Source organism: Adiantum capillus-veneris, chromosome 1 (genome assembly GCF_014529385.1).
Source record: "Adiantum capillus-veneris isolate H3 chromosome 1, ASM1452938v2, whole genome shotgun sequence".
Taxonomy (NCBI): domain Eukaryota; kingdom Viridiplantae; phylum Streptophyta; class Polypodiopsida; order Polypodiales; family Pteridaceae; genus Adiantum; species Adiantum capillus-veneris.
The window spans coordinates 151,175,742-151,192,076 of record NC_140931.1 but is presented as its reverse complement, the minus strand read 5'-3'; the positions used below and the strand labels follow the sequence as shown (position 1 = coordinate 151,192,076).

Here is a 16,335-nt window from a genome sequence, read left to right as displayed (position 1 = left end):
GAGGCCAACTTCTTTTCACTTGGAATTGGCGGCTCGATTTGGAACTACGCCCGACAGACTCACGCCACAGGCGGAGGTAGTTCGACTGGCACCCGGATGGGATGTTGCCATTACACCGAGCATTGGCAAACTTCGTTTGCAATGACAGCGGTGTTCAGGGCACGCGAGGGACGTTCTACTCGGGATCCCTTGGTACCACAAGAACTACGCCGTGGTTGACTACCGGGACGAGAAAGCGACTTTGATAAATGAAGGGCTTAGAAATTGTACTTGATGAACTTCAGTTTTCTTACTCATTCTTTTGGGAGAACTGAACGATGGATAAAAGTTGAATATGTTTTGACCTGAAGAAAAGAACGCCAAGATTTTTTTTCTCCACGCTCATGTCGATTGCTTTTGAGAGGGCCTAAAGATCATACCATTGATCTGATATCTGGAAGCACGCCACCGAATCGGCCACCTTATCGTGTGAGCCGAGTACAGAATGAAAAGATTATGAACTTAGTGAAACACCTCTTGGAAAAGGGTCTTGTCCAGCCTAGTACTTCACCATATTGCTCTCCAGTGTTGTTGGTTTTGAAGAAAGACAGATCTTGGAGAATGTGCATCGATTATAGCACTCTCAACGAAATCACCATCAAGAACAGATTTCCGATTTCTAGGATCGATGATATACTCGACAGGTTACAGGGATCCTCGTGCTTTAGCAGGATTGACTTGAAGAGTGGATATCATCAGATCAGGATAGCGCCAGGAGATGTCTACAAGACAGCTTTTCGGACGACTTTTGGGTTATTTGAGTTTTTGGTGATGCCTTTTGGCTTAACCAATGCTCCTGCGACATTTAACCGGATGATGGATAGGATTTTTCGAGAGTACGGGCTATTTGTTGGCACTTTCTTTGACGACATCATTGTTTTCTCCAAGAATGAGGCAGAACACAGAGATCATCTGCTTCAAGTCTTTCAGGCATTACGAGATCACACGTTAGTGATTAATGCTAAGAAAAGTGAATTTTTCCTACCAGAGATACACTTTTTGGGACACATTGTGTCAACAGCAAGAGTGCAAATGAACCCGGCCAAGATAGAGACTATCCGTGCTTGGCCCGATTTGAGGAATGTCCATGAAGTTAGAAGCTTCTTGGGACTGTGTTCGTACTACAGGCGGTTCATACGAAAGTTTGCAGAGGTTGCTTCCCCTTTGCATACCTTGACACAGAAAGGAGTACCTTTTTCGTGGGGACCCACAGAGGTGACTGCCTTTCGGACATTGAAAGAGAAATTGACTACGAGACCTATTTTGACTTTGCCGGACTTGCAGAAGTCATTTGAAGTATATTGTGATGCTTGTGGTCGTAGACTGGGTGCGGTCTTGATGCAAGAAGGCCATGTCATAGCTTACGAGAGCCGTTTGTTCTCTAGGCCGGAGATGACAGCACAGATCTATGGGAAAGAGCTTTTGGCGGTTATCCACGCTCTTACTCAGTGGCAGCATTACCTACTCGGAGCGGATTTTACTGTCTTTACAGACCATCAGAGTTTGCGCTACTTCTTGTCACAGAAGCAGATTTCGGAAAAGCAGATGCGGTGGGTGAACATCTTGTCACAGTTCCACTTCCAGATTGTCCATGTGGAGGGACAGAAGAATGTGGTGGCAGATGCTTTGTCTCGAAAACCGTTGGTTCTGGCTATTTCCGCAATACATCATAGGAGCTTCGAGGATATGGTCGATCAGTATGCCACAGATACAGATTTTGCAGATAATTTCACACGGATACGAGATGGGGAGACAATAGCGGGATACTCCCTTCGGGAAGGCTACTTGATGAAAAAGACTATGTTGTGCGTTACACAGCCGTTGAGGGAAAAGGTTATGACTGATTGCCACTGTCCACCTTTTACGGGTCACCGCGGCATTGCTACCACCATGAAAGGGGTAGAGAGAGATTTCTTTTGGCGGAGACTGAAGAAGGATGTGGAAGAGTTTGTGCGCAGTTGCTTGGTATGCCAGAAGGTCAAGTTTGACAGGCATAAGGCACGAGGATTGTTACAGCCTTTAACCATACCCACCCGCCCCTGGGAAAATATTGAAATGGATTTCATTTTTTTTATCTCCCGAGAATACAGAATGATCACGATGATTTTCCGATTACATGGCACGCCTGAGACGATTGCCTCCGACAGAGACCCCAGATTTATGAGTTTGTTTTGGAAGGCAATTTGGGAGAACATTGGCACGCGGTTGCAGTTCTCGTCATCGTTCCACTTGCAGACTGACGGGCAATCTGAGATTGCCAATTCAGTGATTTTAGATTTATTGAAGTCTTGTATCTCGCATCAGAAGACTCAATGGGAAAAGAACTTACCTTTGGTGGAATTTGCCTACAATAACACGATACACTCTTTGACGGGGAAGACGCCATGTGAGATTGTTGAAGGTTCCATCCTTCCTGAGCACGAAAGATTAGATATTGGAAGCGGATGAATATTCGTGAGACTTGGATACGGCTTTTACCAAGGTTCGCGAGACTTTGCAGAAGTCTCAAGAACGACAGAAAAAGGCAACGGATCGCCATCGTCGCGACTGGAAACTGAAGGAGGATGATTGGGTGCTCTTACTTTTGAGAAGGCACGCCTAAGAAAGAAGAAGGGAAAGGAGAGGCTTTTTCCAAAGCTTAGTATGTGATACTACGGACCTTTCCAGATTACTGACAAGATAAATGATGTCTCCTTCCGATTGAAACTGCCAGATACTTGGAGGATTCACAATGCATTGCATGTGAGTCTCTTGAAACCTGTTAAGGGTGATGTACCTGATGATGGGGAGCCTGATGAGCAACCCAAAGTGGAAGAAAACGAGGAGATCCTTGTTCCTGAATAGATTTTGGCACATAATGATACGAAGAAAGGTAAAGTCCGAAGGCGGTTCTTGGTTAAGTTCAAGAATTTTCCTGCATTTGATGCGAAGTGGATGGAGGAGGAGGACCTAGCAAATACTCCTAGGATTGTGAAACTTTACCTCGATGTTTTGGTTTAGCATAGTCTACTCCAAACGGAACCCAGAATTCAGCTTGGCCGGAGATCTGGTGCAGTGGGATGCACAAGAGGGGAGTCACTCCACTCCAACAGATGCCTCGATTTTGATACTAAAGTCACTGATGTCTCTTTGAGCTTCAAGGATACTGAGAGCTAACAGTATTCTGCTGGATGACTTTATGAAATGGAATTCCTGATTATGATACTGATTTGTTCTTGACTTCTTGTGAGTGCAGGAACTGATAGACGAAATGACTGCAGCATTTTGGTCTGATTGATCTCGAATAGACATGGTTGCAATAGGGGTTAGTCAATCGGACATCGATGAGGTCCCGATTGGACCTAGATGTGATTGCTAGCTACGTTGCCGATAAATCATGGTCTAAGATCCGAATGAATGTTGAATGTCATGTGATGTCTGGTGATGTCCTGTGATGTCGTGTGATGTGACTGTCGATTTTGTACATGTGCTAGATGTGCGTTCCTAGTACGTAGGTACTAACAGTCAGTGTCTGCTAAGACGGTTTATGGCTTTTGTCGGTTTTGCAGGCGTAATCGCGGTCGATTACAATGCTTTCAAGAGGGGGGTATGTCACAAAGTGATGACGTGGCGGACAGTAGAAACCCTAAAATTCCTGCAAACCCTAATTTTTGCCAAAAACCCTAAATTCCGGAAATCGCGGAGGCGGATTATTAATAAATAAATTTATTAAAAAAAATTTGGAAAATGATGAGCGACGCAAATTTCGCTTTTTCTCTACTTAAATGAGAAAGAGAGAGAGAATGCTTTTGCTTTCATGTTTTGACTCTCTGTGAGAGAGAGAGAGAGCAATTGCTTTTGATTTGAAGCTTTTGGGGCTCTGCTTTTGGGCATCCCTTGTAACCTTTAAATTAGTGGTGAGGGCCTCACTTCTCAGAGCATTTGGACGCAGAGTCTGAGAGTGAAACCCTAACCGCTCTTTTGTACTTTGATGATTGATTAATATAAAAAGAAATACCGAAAGGGGCGCCAGTCTTTGGGGCCAATATCTCTAGGCACGGAACTCCGCCGGGCCAGTGCAAATGTATTGTGATCTGTGAATTGTTTTGAAGTGGTTATTTGGTGCTGTCGCGGTTGATTCTTGACTTGGAGTGTCCAAGTCTGTTACACAGACTCTTCCATCCATTTGGCATCCAACGATGGATAGTTCTTGAACTTCACCAAATAGCGTCTTGCAACCTTTCCTCTAACCTTTCTTTCCTTATGTACCAATATCTGTTCAGGAACAAGGATCTCATCCGATTCTTCCACTTCAAGTTGTTCCTCATCCAACATATTCTTTGGCACATTACCAACAAAGGGTCTTAGAAGGCTGACATGAAAAGCATTACGTATTTTCCAGCCTTCTGGTAGCTTTAACCTGTAAGCTACATCGCTGATCTTTTCTGAAATCTGAAAAGGACCATAATATCGCATACTGAGCTTAGGAAACAAGCGTTCCTTGCCTTTCCTTTTCCTTAACCTGGCCTTTTCAAAGCACAAAAGCACGGGAAAAGCACCCAATCACCAAGTGAAAATACAAGTTCACGACACTGTCAATCAGCAGCTTTCTTTTGCTTAGCCTGAGTCTTCTCAAGGGCAATCTTTATCTTCCTGTATGTTTCATCCACATCTTGCACATACTTGTCTGCATCAAAAATCTTGTCCTTAGTCTGCAAAATGGGCAGGACTTTCTTCCCTCCTTCCACTATCTCAAATGGTGCCTTACCTGTTAACGTATGCACAGCGTTATTGTAAGCATATTCAACCAATGGAAGATGGTGTTCCCAAGTTGCCTTGTGCTCTGACACATAACATTTGAGCAGGTCCAGGACAGTAGAATTTACCTCTTTTGACTGTCCATCAATTTGCGGATGAAACGAAGAAGAGAACTTTAGCGTAGTGCCCATGTTCTCAAGCAATGCCTTCCAAAAAAGACTCGTCATACATGAATCCCGGTCACTGACAATTGACTGAGGCATCCCGTGATACTTAAAGATATTGCCCATGAATATCTTGACGTGTTCTGGCTTTATCTTCTTCCTCACAGGAATGAAATGGGCCTACTTACTGAACCTACAAATGATAGTCCAAATCCCATCATTGCCTGTTTGTGTTCTTGGACGATCAAAGATAAAGTCCATTGCTATGCTTTCCCATGGCCTATTAGGGATCGGCAATGGCTGCAACAATCCTGGTTGCTTTTGTCTGTCAAATTTGACTTTTTGGCATACTAAGCATGATCTTACAAATGTGTCAACATCTTGACGCAAAGCTTGCCAGTAGAAGAATGCCTCAACCCCTTTCACTGTCACATCAATTCCACGATGCCCAGCATAAGGTGGAGCATGACTTTCCATCAAAATCTTTGGCCGTAACTGTTTAGTAACGCATAACCTTCCATGCATCATGAGAAAGTCATTCTTAAGCATATAGTGCTCATGATGTTGTCCATCAACAAGCTGATCATAGATCCTTGCAAAATCTGAATCTTCAGCATATCGTGTCTTCATTTCGTCTAGTTCACAATGGTACGACATTGACACTGCTGAAATTTGGGGCTTTTGTGACAACGCATCAACCACCACGTTCTTTTTCCCTTGCACATGCACAATCTGAAAATGGAACATTGACAAGATGTTTGCCCATCGCATGTGCTTCTCAGACAACTTCGTTTGTGTGAGAAAATATCGCAAAGTTTGATGATCTATTTGGACAACAAAATCAACCCCCAACAGATAGTGTTTCCAACTAGTGAGAGCGTGAATTACTGCCAGCAATTCTTTCTCATAGACTTGCAAGTTCCTTTCAGTCTTCAAAAGAATTCTGCTCTCATATGCGACTACTCGGCCATTCTGCATTAGAACTGCACCAAGACTATGGCCACACGCATCACACTGAACCACAAAAGGTTTCGAAAGATCTAGCAAAATGATTACCGGATCTGAAGTCAGCTTCTCTTTTAAGTGTTTAAAGGCTAAAATTTCCTTGGCTGTCCACTTGAAAGTAACTCCTTTTCCTTGCAGTGCATGGAGTGGAGAAGCAATCTCAGCAAAATTTCGGATGAACCTCCTGTAGTCATAGTTTTTCCATACGTCAATCACACGTCGGACGCACACGGGTACGGAAGTACGGAATAAGTACGGATCAGACCACCCAAAATTCCACACGTCAGTCTTAGGATGCTACATAGTAATTGTAGAAATACTTACTGCACCACCATGTTTAAAACTTTATAAGTTTATAGACAGACAAAAGTTAAAACTTAAAACCATAGAAACTTTAGAAATTAAAAGTGGATTGAGGACTCTGGAGAGTCGAGACTGGAGAGAATCAAGATGGTGCCTCAGACCTCTAAGTAATGATTGATAAAGTAACCTCCAAACAGAAAGGAGTCAAAAGTCAGGACAATAGAAGCAAGCCAAAAACATTCAAGAATCACGAGTATAGTCTCCTGAAGGCTGAATCCAAAACATAAGTAGGGAGGCGAGACTAGAGGCTAGAATCTAAACTGTAGACTCTAGAGTCAACAGTGAACAAAACACCATACGGGTAACGGCATGCCGCATAAGTAAATGTCAAAAACCATGGTCCAGACTCCATAAGTAGGCGGCCAAGCACAGTGAGCTCTAACTCTCACCATAGCTCACATCCTCATCGTCATAAGCAGCATCATCATCCTCCTCATCCTTGTCCTCGTCCTCATCCTCATCACCACCAACTGAGCATGATGCTCCAATATGACTGGTCCCAGCAATGGGAATAGGCTCTATCGCATCTGTAGTACTCTCTGCAATGGCCTCCTGAATCTCTTGCAAGGCAAGCAAGCGGTCGTCATCTTTTTCCTTATTGAGCATTTCCAATGTGACCTCCATTCTCTCATAGCCGCGCTCTTTGATTTTGGATATGAGCCTCAAGTTCGTGTGTATGTACACAAGCTTCTCTGTATGAGATGGGAGTAGCCTATTTCTTCTCTTGGTATGAATGAGAGAGAAGGTGCTCCAATTTCTCTCACATGGAGAGGCACATGTCCCTTGCGAAAGCACTCTCAAAGCAAGAGCTTGCAAAGCAGGTGTGCAAGCCCCAAAAGTTTCCCACCATTTCACTCCCTCTTGCATCCTCAATGCATCTTTTGCAATTGGATTAGCAAATGACTTGCTTTCAGCTTTATAAATGTCAAACTCGTCAATTAGGGTGCCTTGCAAGGTCAAATCACCCTTGGTGTACCTGTCCAAGAATGTCATCCATCCTTCATGCACCTCACCATCACTTTCTTGCCCTCTTCCTCTCCATATGGGATGCAACATGTATCCAACAGCATGTAACGGTGTGTGCAACATATTCCATCTTTAAATGCATAGATCCCTAATCTCTCTCATCCTTGCAGCATCAATGCCTTGCATGTTTTCAATTTGCTCTACCATGCGATCCGTAAGCTCGTACATGAGCCCCATGGTGGCTCCTTCCCTATCAGCCAAACGGAGAATTTTCAAAATCGGAGCACACATTTTCAAAATCAGCCTTGCCTCTTGCCAAAAGGATGCATTAAACACAATGTTCGAGACCTCAGTAGCCTTTTGAGTCTTGGATCTCTTCATCTTAACAAATTTGTCATCAATCATAAGCTTGCGCATACCTTGCATGCATCTCTCATCCACAAGATTGGCCAACATAATAAAGTAGTACGCAAATCGAGTGGCTGATGGCTTGACCAAGTCCTTCTTGCTAAGTTGTCGAAACAATGCCAACACAGTAGATTTTCTTGTCACAAATGTGACAATCTTTGTTGCATCCTCGAGCACTTTTCCAACCCAACCAATCTGTCCAATGTCCTCAAACAAAAGGTCCAAGCAATGGCAAGCACATCTGGTAAAAAAAATGTGTTTCCACTCCCTTTCAATCATCTCCCCAGCACCAACACAATTGGTTGCATTGTCCATGCATACCTGCACAACATTTGCTGGGCCAATCTCTCTGATAACCTGTTTGAGATGCTTAAAAATAAATTCCGATGTCTTTGTTTCCCCAGATGTGTCTACAACTTTCAAAAACACTGACCCATGAATAGAGCATGCAAGAAAGTTAATGATAGGTCTGCACCTAGTGTCAGACCATCCATCACACACTATAGAGCATCCATATCTTTTCCATTTCTCGCGTACACCCATGATCTCAATCTTTACGCATTTAACCTCCTCATTCAATTCTGTGGTGCGCAAAGCATGATAAGAGGGGGGAACATACGAAGGACTTGCTTGCCCAATAGCTTTCACCATTTGCAAAAAGTAAGGGCTCCTTACTTTCCACGTAGGAACATCCTGAGCATAAAAAAACCTACGCAAGGCTTGGTCTGCTTGCTTCCGTGTTTGCAAGCCAAATGTACTCGCCAAACCCCCTTGAGAAACCTTCCTCTTTTTGCTTGAGGACCCCACATTGGACTTGGAAGAGCCACTTACATTAGTTGTTCCCTTAGCATGCGTACTCATTGAAGCACTTCCTTGAGCTTGAGAGGCATCTCCTTCCAAATCATTGACCAGTGCATCTACAAAAGCAGCTCTGTCTTCTCCCTCTGGCCTTGCATCTGCATGCAATCTTGTGACAATCTCTACAACATCTGTTGGGGCCTCATCACATGGGCCTCCCACACCATGGCCAGCAATACCCAAAATATGTGCACGGATACGCAAAGGACCACCGTCCCATGAATGCCCACAAAAATTACATTTACAAGTCCATTTTCCTTTTGGAAGACTCTTCACTTGCTGCACATACTGCAACTCGGGACGCTTGGTTCGGCCCATCTGCAAACTTGCAAAGAATTCGGCTTGGAAGTTGGAACTTGGAAGATGGTGCAACGAGCTTGAGCCTTGCCACTTGGAGTACTGAGCTGGCTGCTGCGCTATGTGTTGGGGGAGAGGTTGGAGGCAAGAGAAAGTGCGACCCGAGGGCGGAGACTCGAGAGAATGGGCACTCTTCTTCGCATTAATGAGTAGCCTGTTCTTACGTAACTCATTGAAAACTGCGATCAAGTGATCCCTATGCTCCTCTACAGACTTTGAGTAGACAATCATGTCATCAAAGAAGGTACCCACGAAGTTTCTATGTGGTCTAAAGATTTTGTCCATCATTCCATTAAACGTGGCAGGCGCATTTGTGAGACCAAATGGCATGACAAGAAACTCATAGAGACCAAATGTTGTCCTGAACGCAGTCTAATGGACATCTTCTGGCCTAATGCGTATCTGATGGTACCCACTCTTTAGGTCTATCCTTGTAAACAATGACGCTCCCTCAAGCCGATCAAGAATGTCATCTATCCTCGGTATGAGGAACCTGTTCTTGATGGTATTCTTATTCAAGGCGCGATAGTCAATGCACATGCACCATGAACCATCCTTCTTCTGCACTAGGAGTACAGGCGAACAAAAAGGGGATGAACTAGGCTGAATCGGTCCCTTTTCTAAAAGCTCGTTGACCTGACTCATAATCTCTTTCTGCTGGGCTGCACTAACCATGTATGGTGGTCTATTCGGTGGACTAGAACCTGGCACAAGATCTATGGTATGATCCTCAGGTCTCTCAGGAGGTAACTCCCCTGGCAAAGAGTCAGAAAAACAATCACTGAAACCACTCAAAAAAGTTGACCTGTCTTTATCTAAGGTAGACAAATTAGATACAACTTCGTGTACTTCTTTTGCAAAGATCAAGTACGCAGAAAGATGATTCTTTATTACAGATGAAATGCAGAAGCAGAAACAATTGGAACAGACTTGCCTTTAAGCTTTACATCAAGGACATGAGTCTTTCCTCTATGCACAAGGGTAATCTTTTTGTTGTAAGTATCCACCATAGCATGCAACCTGTGACACCATGGAATACCAAGTAACACATAACAGCCCTCAAGTGGCATAATATGAAATTCTTCTGCATCCACATAGCTCTGAATATGCAGACAAAGCTTCCCCAAAATGGGAGTAACAGGCTCTGAATGAGGAGCTCCTGCACACAATGAGACAGTTCCTCTGTGGTTTGGACTAGTTTTCATCCGCGAAAACTCTCCGTTTTCGCAATTTGTCGTGATGGAACTGTGCGCACTTGTGAAGGATTAGCAATTAGTTAATCAGGTTCCTATTTAGAAAGCTCTTGCCTTGGCAAACACGCATAAAACCCACAGAATTGTACAAGGTCATCTAAGTAGCCCAACTAGTGGGGCATTACAAAGGGAAGAGAGAGATGCACGAGAGCAAATCGTCGCGCTACAAGAAACAAGGGAAAAGGCAAGCTTTCCATTAAAGCTGTGATCACCCGCACCCACTACTCACACACACACACACATTGTACTCGCTTATGAGCTTCAAATCAACCCTCTCAATTTTGGGAGCCCCGAGCTGGGATGAGCCTTCTAGATGTGTCACAGAATCGAAAGTCTGCACTTAAATACTTCTACGATTATTTAATTAAATTCACCTAACCACACGGAACAGAACTTAGATAATAATGTAGAGAGAAAACACAACACTACGGACCAGAAGATGGTCTATCCCCCCCATGAGGAGATTTTCTATTAGTTTGAATTGTTACAAGTACGAAAGCTTCAAATCAGCCCTCTCGATTTTGGGCGCCCCCAGCTGGGATGAGCCTTCTAGATGTGTCACAAAACAAAAGCGTGCACTTAAATACTTCTATGATTATTTAATTACATTCACATACCCACAAGAACAGAACTTAGAAAATATTGGCAACTCTAGCTTTCGCCCGACGGTCTCCCTTGCATTTTAGAAGCTTTCCGGTGAGCTGCAGGTCAATTCCATCATGCTGTAATTTTCTGTTTTAGTCACTGCCAAGTGCCGAAAGCCACGACTTGATAGCTAGAGCGTTCCCAAGTAGACAATGACACCCTGTGAGCAAAAGTACACGTCTAAGACGGTTTGCCTTGCATTTTAGAAGCTTTCCGGTGAGCTGCAGGTCAATTCCATCATGCTGTAATTTTCTGTTTTAGTCACTGCCAAGTGCCGAAAGCCCTGTATAAGCACCCCAAGGCTTCCCCGAGGCTTCCTTGGTGTTATCTAGAGGTTCTATCTATGATGCTCTATGTCATCCTTCTAACGACACGTCCAAAAAACCCTCTCACTTATGCATCCAGTTATTTCCAATAATTTGTTTTGAATTATATTTCTTTAAGATATAGCTAAATTAGCAAGAGGTCTTGAGTTCAAGACCCATTGGATAGATCTTTGAGGTCTCTTGGGATTGTTACAACATAAAAATCTCTCTCTCTCTCTCTCTCTCTCTCTCTCTCTCTCTCTCTCTCTCTCTCTCTCTCTCTCTCTCTCTCTCTCTCTCTCTCATGTGCTATACTTGAATCAAACACTTCCTGAAGTTTTCCTCAACTACCAAGCCTATATCTCCCTATGGCAGCATTCTACCTAAAGAAAGGATGAAAATTTTCCACCTTCAATGAAAATGGCACATCAACCACTTGCCCAATCAACCCATCCACACAAATATGACAGGATACTACGCTCTTAATTAAATTATTGAGTTGTTATAATATAGACATAGTGTCAAAATAATAAACAAGTTTTTTCAATATACCACTACATTCAAATGAAGCATGAAATCCTCTACTAGTAACAAATGGCACACGTTCTAACAAATAGCACCACTAGTTGTACCAATAGCACACGTTCTAACAAATGTCACATTGCATAAAGTTCACACCTTGCACGAATTGCTCCATTGTTTCGAAATCGGTCATCGTGCATATAGAAAGCCCCAATTGTAGGTACAACAAAAGGTTCTGCATTTTGCTTATCCTCCTCAAGTCCTTCCTTATTGGCACTTCCTTTTGAAAGTTCCGTTGCACCAAGGGCTTCCCCTGCAACATGGTCAGTGATCCGTCTTTGCTGGCTGAACTTCTCTTCCCCATTGTCATCTTCCTCACTTGCATCACGAGTTCTTGCTGCATCATCACTATCTGCATATTCTTCTTCCTCATCCTCCTCCTCTTCTTGATCCTCGTCTTCATCAGGAGGTGCTCCTTCATCATCTTCATCATCATACACACCCTCCCCTTCCTTGGTCACCTCATGATCATCGTCCTCCACGTCACTTGCTACTCGACGTCTAAGAGCCAATGCAGAAGTGTCACCTTCGCTATCACTCTCATACTCTGCTTCCTCCTCGCCCCCAGAAGCAGCCCCTTGTTCATGGGAAGCCATTCAAACGGTAACTGCAGACATCAAAAGCCGCTTCCAATCGCCTGAGGCCAGAAAAAAATTTCAATCAAAGCAGATAAGCAAAATACGAGCTAAAGTAGAGAAATTCTTCTGCGTAGAGCAGGCTAAGAGAGTCCGATTCGCTCAACAAAATCGACCAAAGCTAAACTCTGATCGAAAGAAAGAAGGGAAAACCTTATGTGAAACCCTAAGTTTGCTTCTAAGAAGCAGAGAAAAAAGAAAGACACCATGAAAACAACAGGATGAAGGATCTCCAAGCAGAGAGACGAACCTGCCACAGAGATCGCGTTAACATTCGTAGTCGATGGCACGCAGCACGGCTGCTGTTGTCTAAAAAATTTTACATAAATTTCAAACATTACGGGCCCCACTAAGTCAAATTAATCTTTTAATTTACTATTGCGTGACCAGAGAGAGAGAGAGAAAGAAGAAGAGAGTTTTAACGTCGTAGTTGAACTCAAGACCTGTTATTCAAGAGGGAAATGGCATAACCAATCTACCACACAGCCTTCAGCCATTTTTTCGTTTAGGGTGTACCGAATCGGAATGTCCAAGATATAGCATGACCTTCAGGATGGCGGGCAAACATTTGGCCAGGTAGGGTTACAGTTAGCCATCACAAAGCGCTGCAAATTCGGAAGCTTGAGGATTGTTGGCCTTCTCATGAGTAAATAGTGGATGATCCACCTAGTATGTAAACAACCTAATTAGGCAAGTGCATGACCCGTGCTCCAGACGCGTGAGAGAGAGAGAGAGAGAGAGAGAGAGAGACTGCTCACATGCCTCCTCCCGACCGTTCAAGCCATCTTCACCGATCGGAAAGACCCTCCTCGTGCACAAGCAGGGTGGCAGCTGCGAACGGCCGCCACATGCAAGACGATCGGCCTGCAAACCGGCGACCGGTAGTCATCAACCTTGGCACTCACCTTGGTGGGAGCTCCATCAACCAAGGTTGTGCAGTAGTGCATACGAGGGCTACGGAGGAAGCTTGTTGGACTCGAATTCGACACTGTAGCCCCTATGTCGATGTTGAAGCTCAGGACTTGCAGCCCTAGTAATTACTGAAGTTGAAGACTGTGATTTTTCGCACTTTCCAGACTATGGATATGGTTTCCATGCAAAACGCTCTTGGAAGCATGAACGCTCTCAATAGATACAAAATATGGTGGATTTGTTTAATTGTAATATATGTCACAGAGCTTCACAGAAGTGTGTACATTAACAAATTGTAAAAGCCCGATAAATGAGACAGTAAAACAAGAATTACATTAAAAACCATGATCACGGGCAATACATCATTGTTGAACAAAATGTGCTGACAATACTAAATAATGAATAAAAGTGGTGCGGCAATGCGGTTCATTGTATTTGGAATACAAGGCAAGAAGGGAAGATGAGAATAAGACGACGAACGCAATGATCATAAGGCCAAAAACATGTTTCATACAAAAACCATTCTTAATTTTGTCAAAGACCTCCCGAGGAATGTTGCATCCAACAAGCCCAAAGCAACCTGCAAAACACCGATGGTGTTAGCACATTGAACAAATGATTGAACAAATAGCACCCTCATGTATGGAAATATGAAAGTGCGGCAACATGTTACGATGGCTTAAATGCAACATATAATCATGGTATACTTACGTATAGTGGAATCCCTAACAAGGGAAAGACAAGTCATTGATTTGGACGAATGACCATGTGCCAGTCTCCACAGTACACATGCTAGTGTTAAATTACCAGCTATGAGAGCACGGACAAATAAATCACCACTACAGGGCAAGAAAGGCTCCACTATCTCTAACAGAGCATTGAAAGACTCATAACATGCGATAGGCAAAGAAATATTTGTGCCGGTTATTTAGATTGGCTTCTGACCATAGGTGACAGTGAATTTAGGTCCAAAAAATTCCTTGCTTTGGAAACACCACCATTGACAAGGCCCATAGCATCATGCATCAGGCTCTAATAAACTCAGGAAAACTCTCGACATCATGAAGTACATGAAGTACGACATGGACTGCAAGTGTAGGTTGTGCCTCTTGTACGCAAGCTGATGGTGTTGCCAAGGTTGTTCATGTTGCATGCATATAGCAAAGGACTGCAGAAGCCAAAATATACACAAACTCTCCATCCTACAATGACAAGGGTATCCATAAAAATTGCTACTCAAACATTAAAGCGATTTGCGTACTTCAAAGTCAATAGTGTTACCTTATGCAGCCAAAAATTAGGATGACACGAAATCCAGCTACTCTATTACTGCTTGCAGTAAGCATACATCCATGAGCTAAACAATATTATACAAGAATTGATAGCCTTGCTAGAGAATAATGCATTTACTTACTAATCACGAACTTTAGCTAAGATCTTTGCAAGCTCCAATTGAGTGGATTTCTCGATGCCTCTAGCTCTCTCAATGTTGCGTTGTGTTTTTCTTCCACATCATGAAGTGTGTCCCATAACTTGGTCATGCCCTCACCCATGGTGTGATTCATAGATCCTAAGAAAGACCGCTTTGACTGCTTTTATTTGCTACCATTAACTCGCTCCAACTCTGTGAAGTGAATGGAGCGTATAGGGGTTTTTGGTGTACTGGCACTCACCTCAGAATTGATCCCCACTTCATGTTCAAGGTCATTCAAGATGTCTTCATTTCCCTTTGGTTGCACATCACTATCCAAACCCCCCACCAAGCCAATGCATATGGGGGTCTTGCACCACATGACATCTAAGATATCAAAGGAGGACCACGTGCTTGGACTTGCTCCAGTGGAAGACGATTTCAACTTCTCCTTTTTGTACATCTTTTTTACGGTATCAATTCAATTTTTTGCATTCTCTGTGTTGTATGTGGTATCCATCTTAGCATTGAGATTCATAACCATGGCTTCCCAATCCTTGAAGTGAAATTTTCCCTTGTTGATGTGATTCCATTTCTCGTTGTATATCCTTATCAGAGCACATGTAGTGTCATCATCCCATGTGGCCGACACTTGCTTAGGCCGCTTACTTGCCTTTCGAGACACTTTTCCACTTGGTTGGTCACAACAATTCCTACTTGGTTGCTCAATATGAGTACCACTTGGTTGTTCTATCCATGTTGTCATGTCCACATCTTGTGATTTGATCATGACCTTAAAAACCTTAGTAGGTTGTGGAGGAGGAAGAGTTGTGGTTCCTCCATCAAAAATAAAGTCCATGGCATGGGGAAGACCAAATGTCTTGGCTAGGTTAACCACTTGGGACAAAGGTACAAACTCCTCACAGTCATCGTCCGACGGAGAGCATGTGTTGGCTGAAGTGGGCCATGGGGTCGGTATGGGCCATGTCCCATACGTAGGAACATGCCTAGCAATGGTTCCTCCACTAGGAGGATCCTGATGCCAATCTAGCAAGGAGTATTTCAACACCATAGTGTGGAAATAAGTGCTAAGCAAGCAAGGTCATCATGGACAAGTGTGTTGATTAAATGAAACAAATAAAAACAAACACTCTACAAAAACACTAGAGAATGGTTGAGAAATCAAAGTATCGTCTACCTGAAACAATTTCTTAGTGAGGCACTCGCACACTATGTACAACATTCAAGACGGCATTCTCTCGGAGAGGGGATCGCTAGCCTACATGAGCGCTCGTGACCGACAACATCTACGAAATGTCGACGATCGAATTAAACATCAAAACCTTAATACTTATGTATATATAGAGGCAATCTTAATAATCTATTGCAATTAGTAGTAATCTATTGCAATGAGTAATACTTGCATCCAGTAGCTATCTTACCAATGTGTTGTAATTAGGATTAGTAGCATACAACAAAGGAGGAAGTCATTAGTTGTATACATGATATGCATCAACGATTTTTTGGAAAAAAAGAATCCTACTAGCATATTATAGCAGGAAGGTCACCGTAACAGTGATGTGCTAGTGGAGAAGCAAAGATGCACGAAAGGCCGCCACCAGCCGACGCCCTGATTCTCTATAGGTGCGTGAGGTAGGCTACACTTGAGGATCGTATTGCAAAGATATTGCTGAC

At 43.4% G+C, this 16,335-nt stretch overlaps 1 protein-coding gene and 2 pseudogenes across 1 annotated transcript in view; all 3 read right to left on the bottom strand.

The window, feature by feature from the left end:
- Positions 1 to 12,702, bottom strand: part of LOC147465803 (protein MLN51 homolog) — an 85,831-nt gene extending 73,129 nt beyond the window's left edge. The window contains exons 1-2 of the mRNA XM_086522049.1: positions 12,568 to 12,702; positions 11,779 to 12,319 (exon numbers count right to left, since the gene is read on the bottom strand). Coding sequence (XP_086378175.1) covers positions 11,779 to 12,278 — 500 coding nt within the window. The 5' untranslated portion in view covers positions 12,279 to 12,319; positions 12,568 to 12,702. The remainder of the gene's footprint in view (positions 1 to 11,778; positions 12,320 to 12,567) is intronic.
- Positions 6,687 to 9,487, bottom strand: LOC147465804 (uncharacterized; annotated as a pseudogene).
- Positions 12,703 to 14,659: 1,957 nt separating the features above from the next.
- On the bottom strand, positions 14,660 to 15,712 carry LOC147465802 (uncharacterized; annotated as a pseudogene).
- Positions 15,713 to 16,335: the final 623 nt, after the last annotated feature.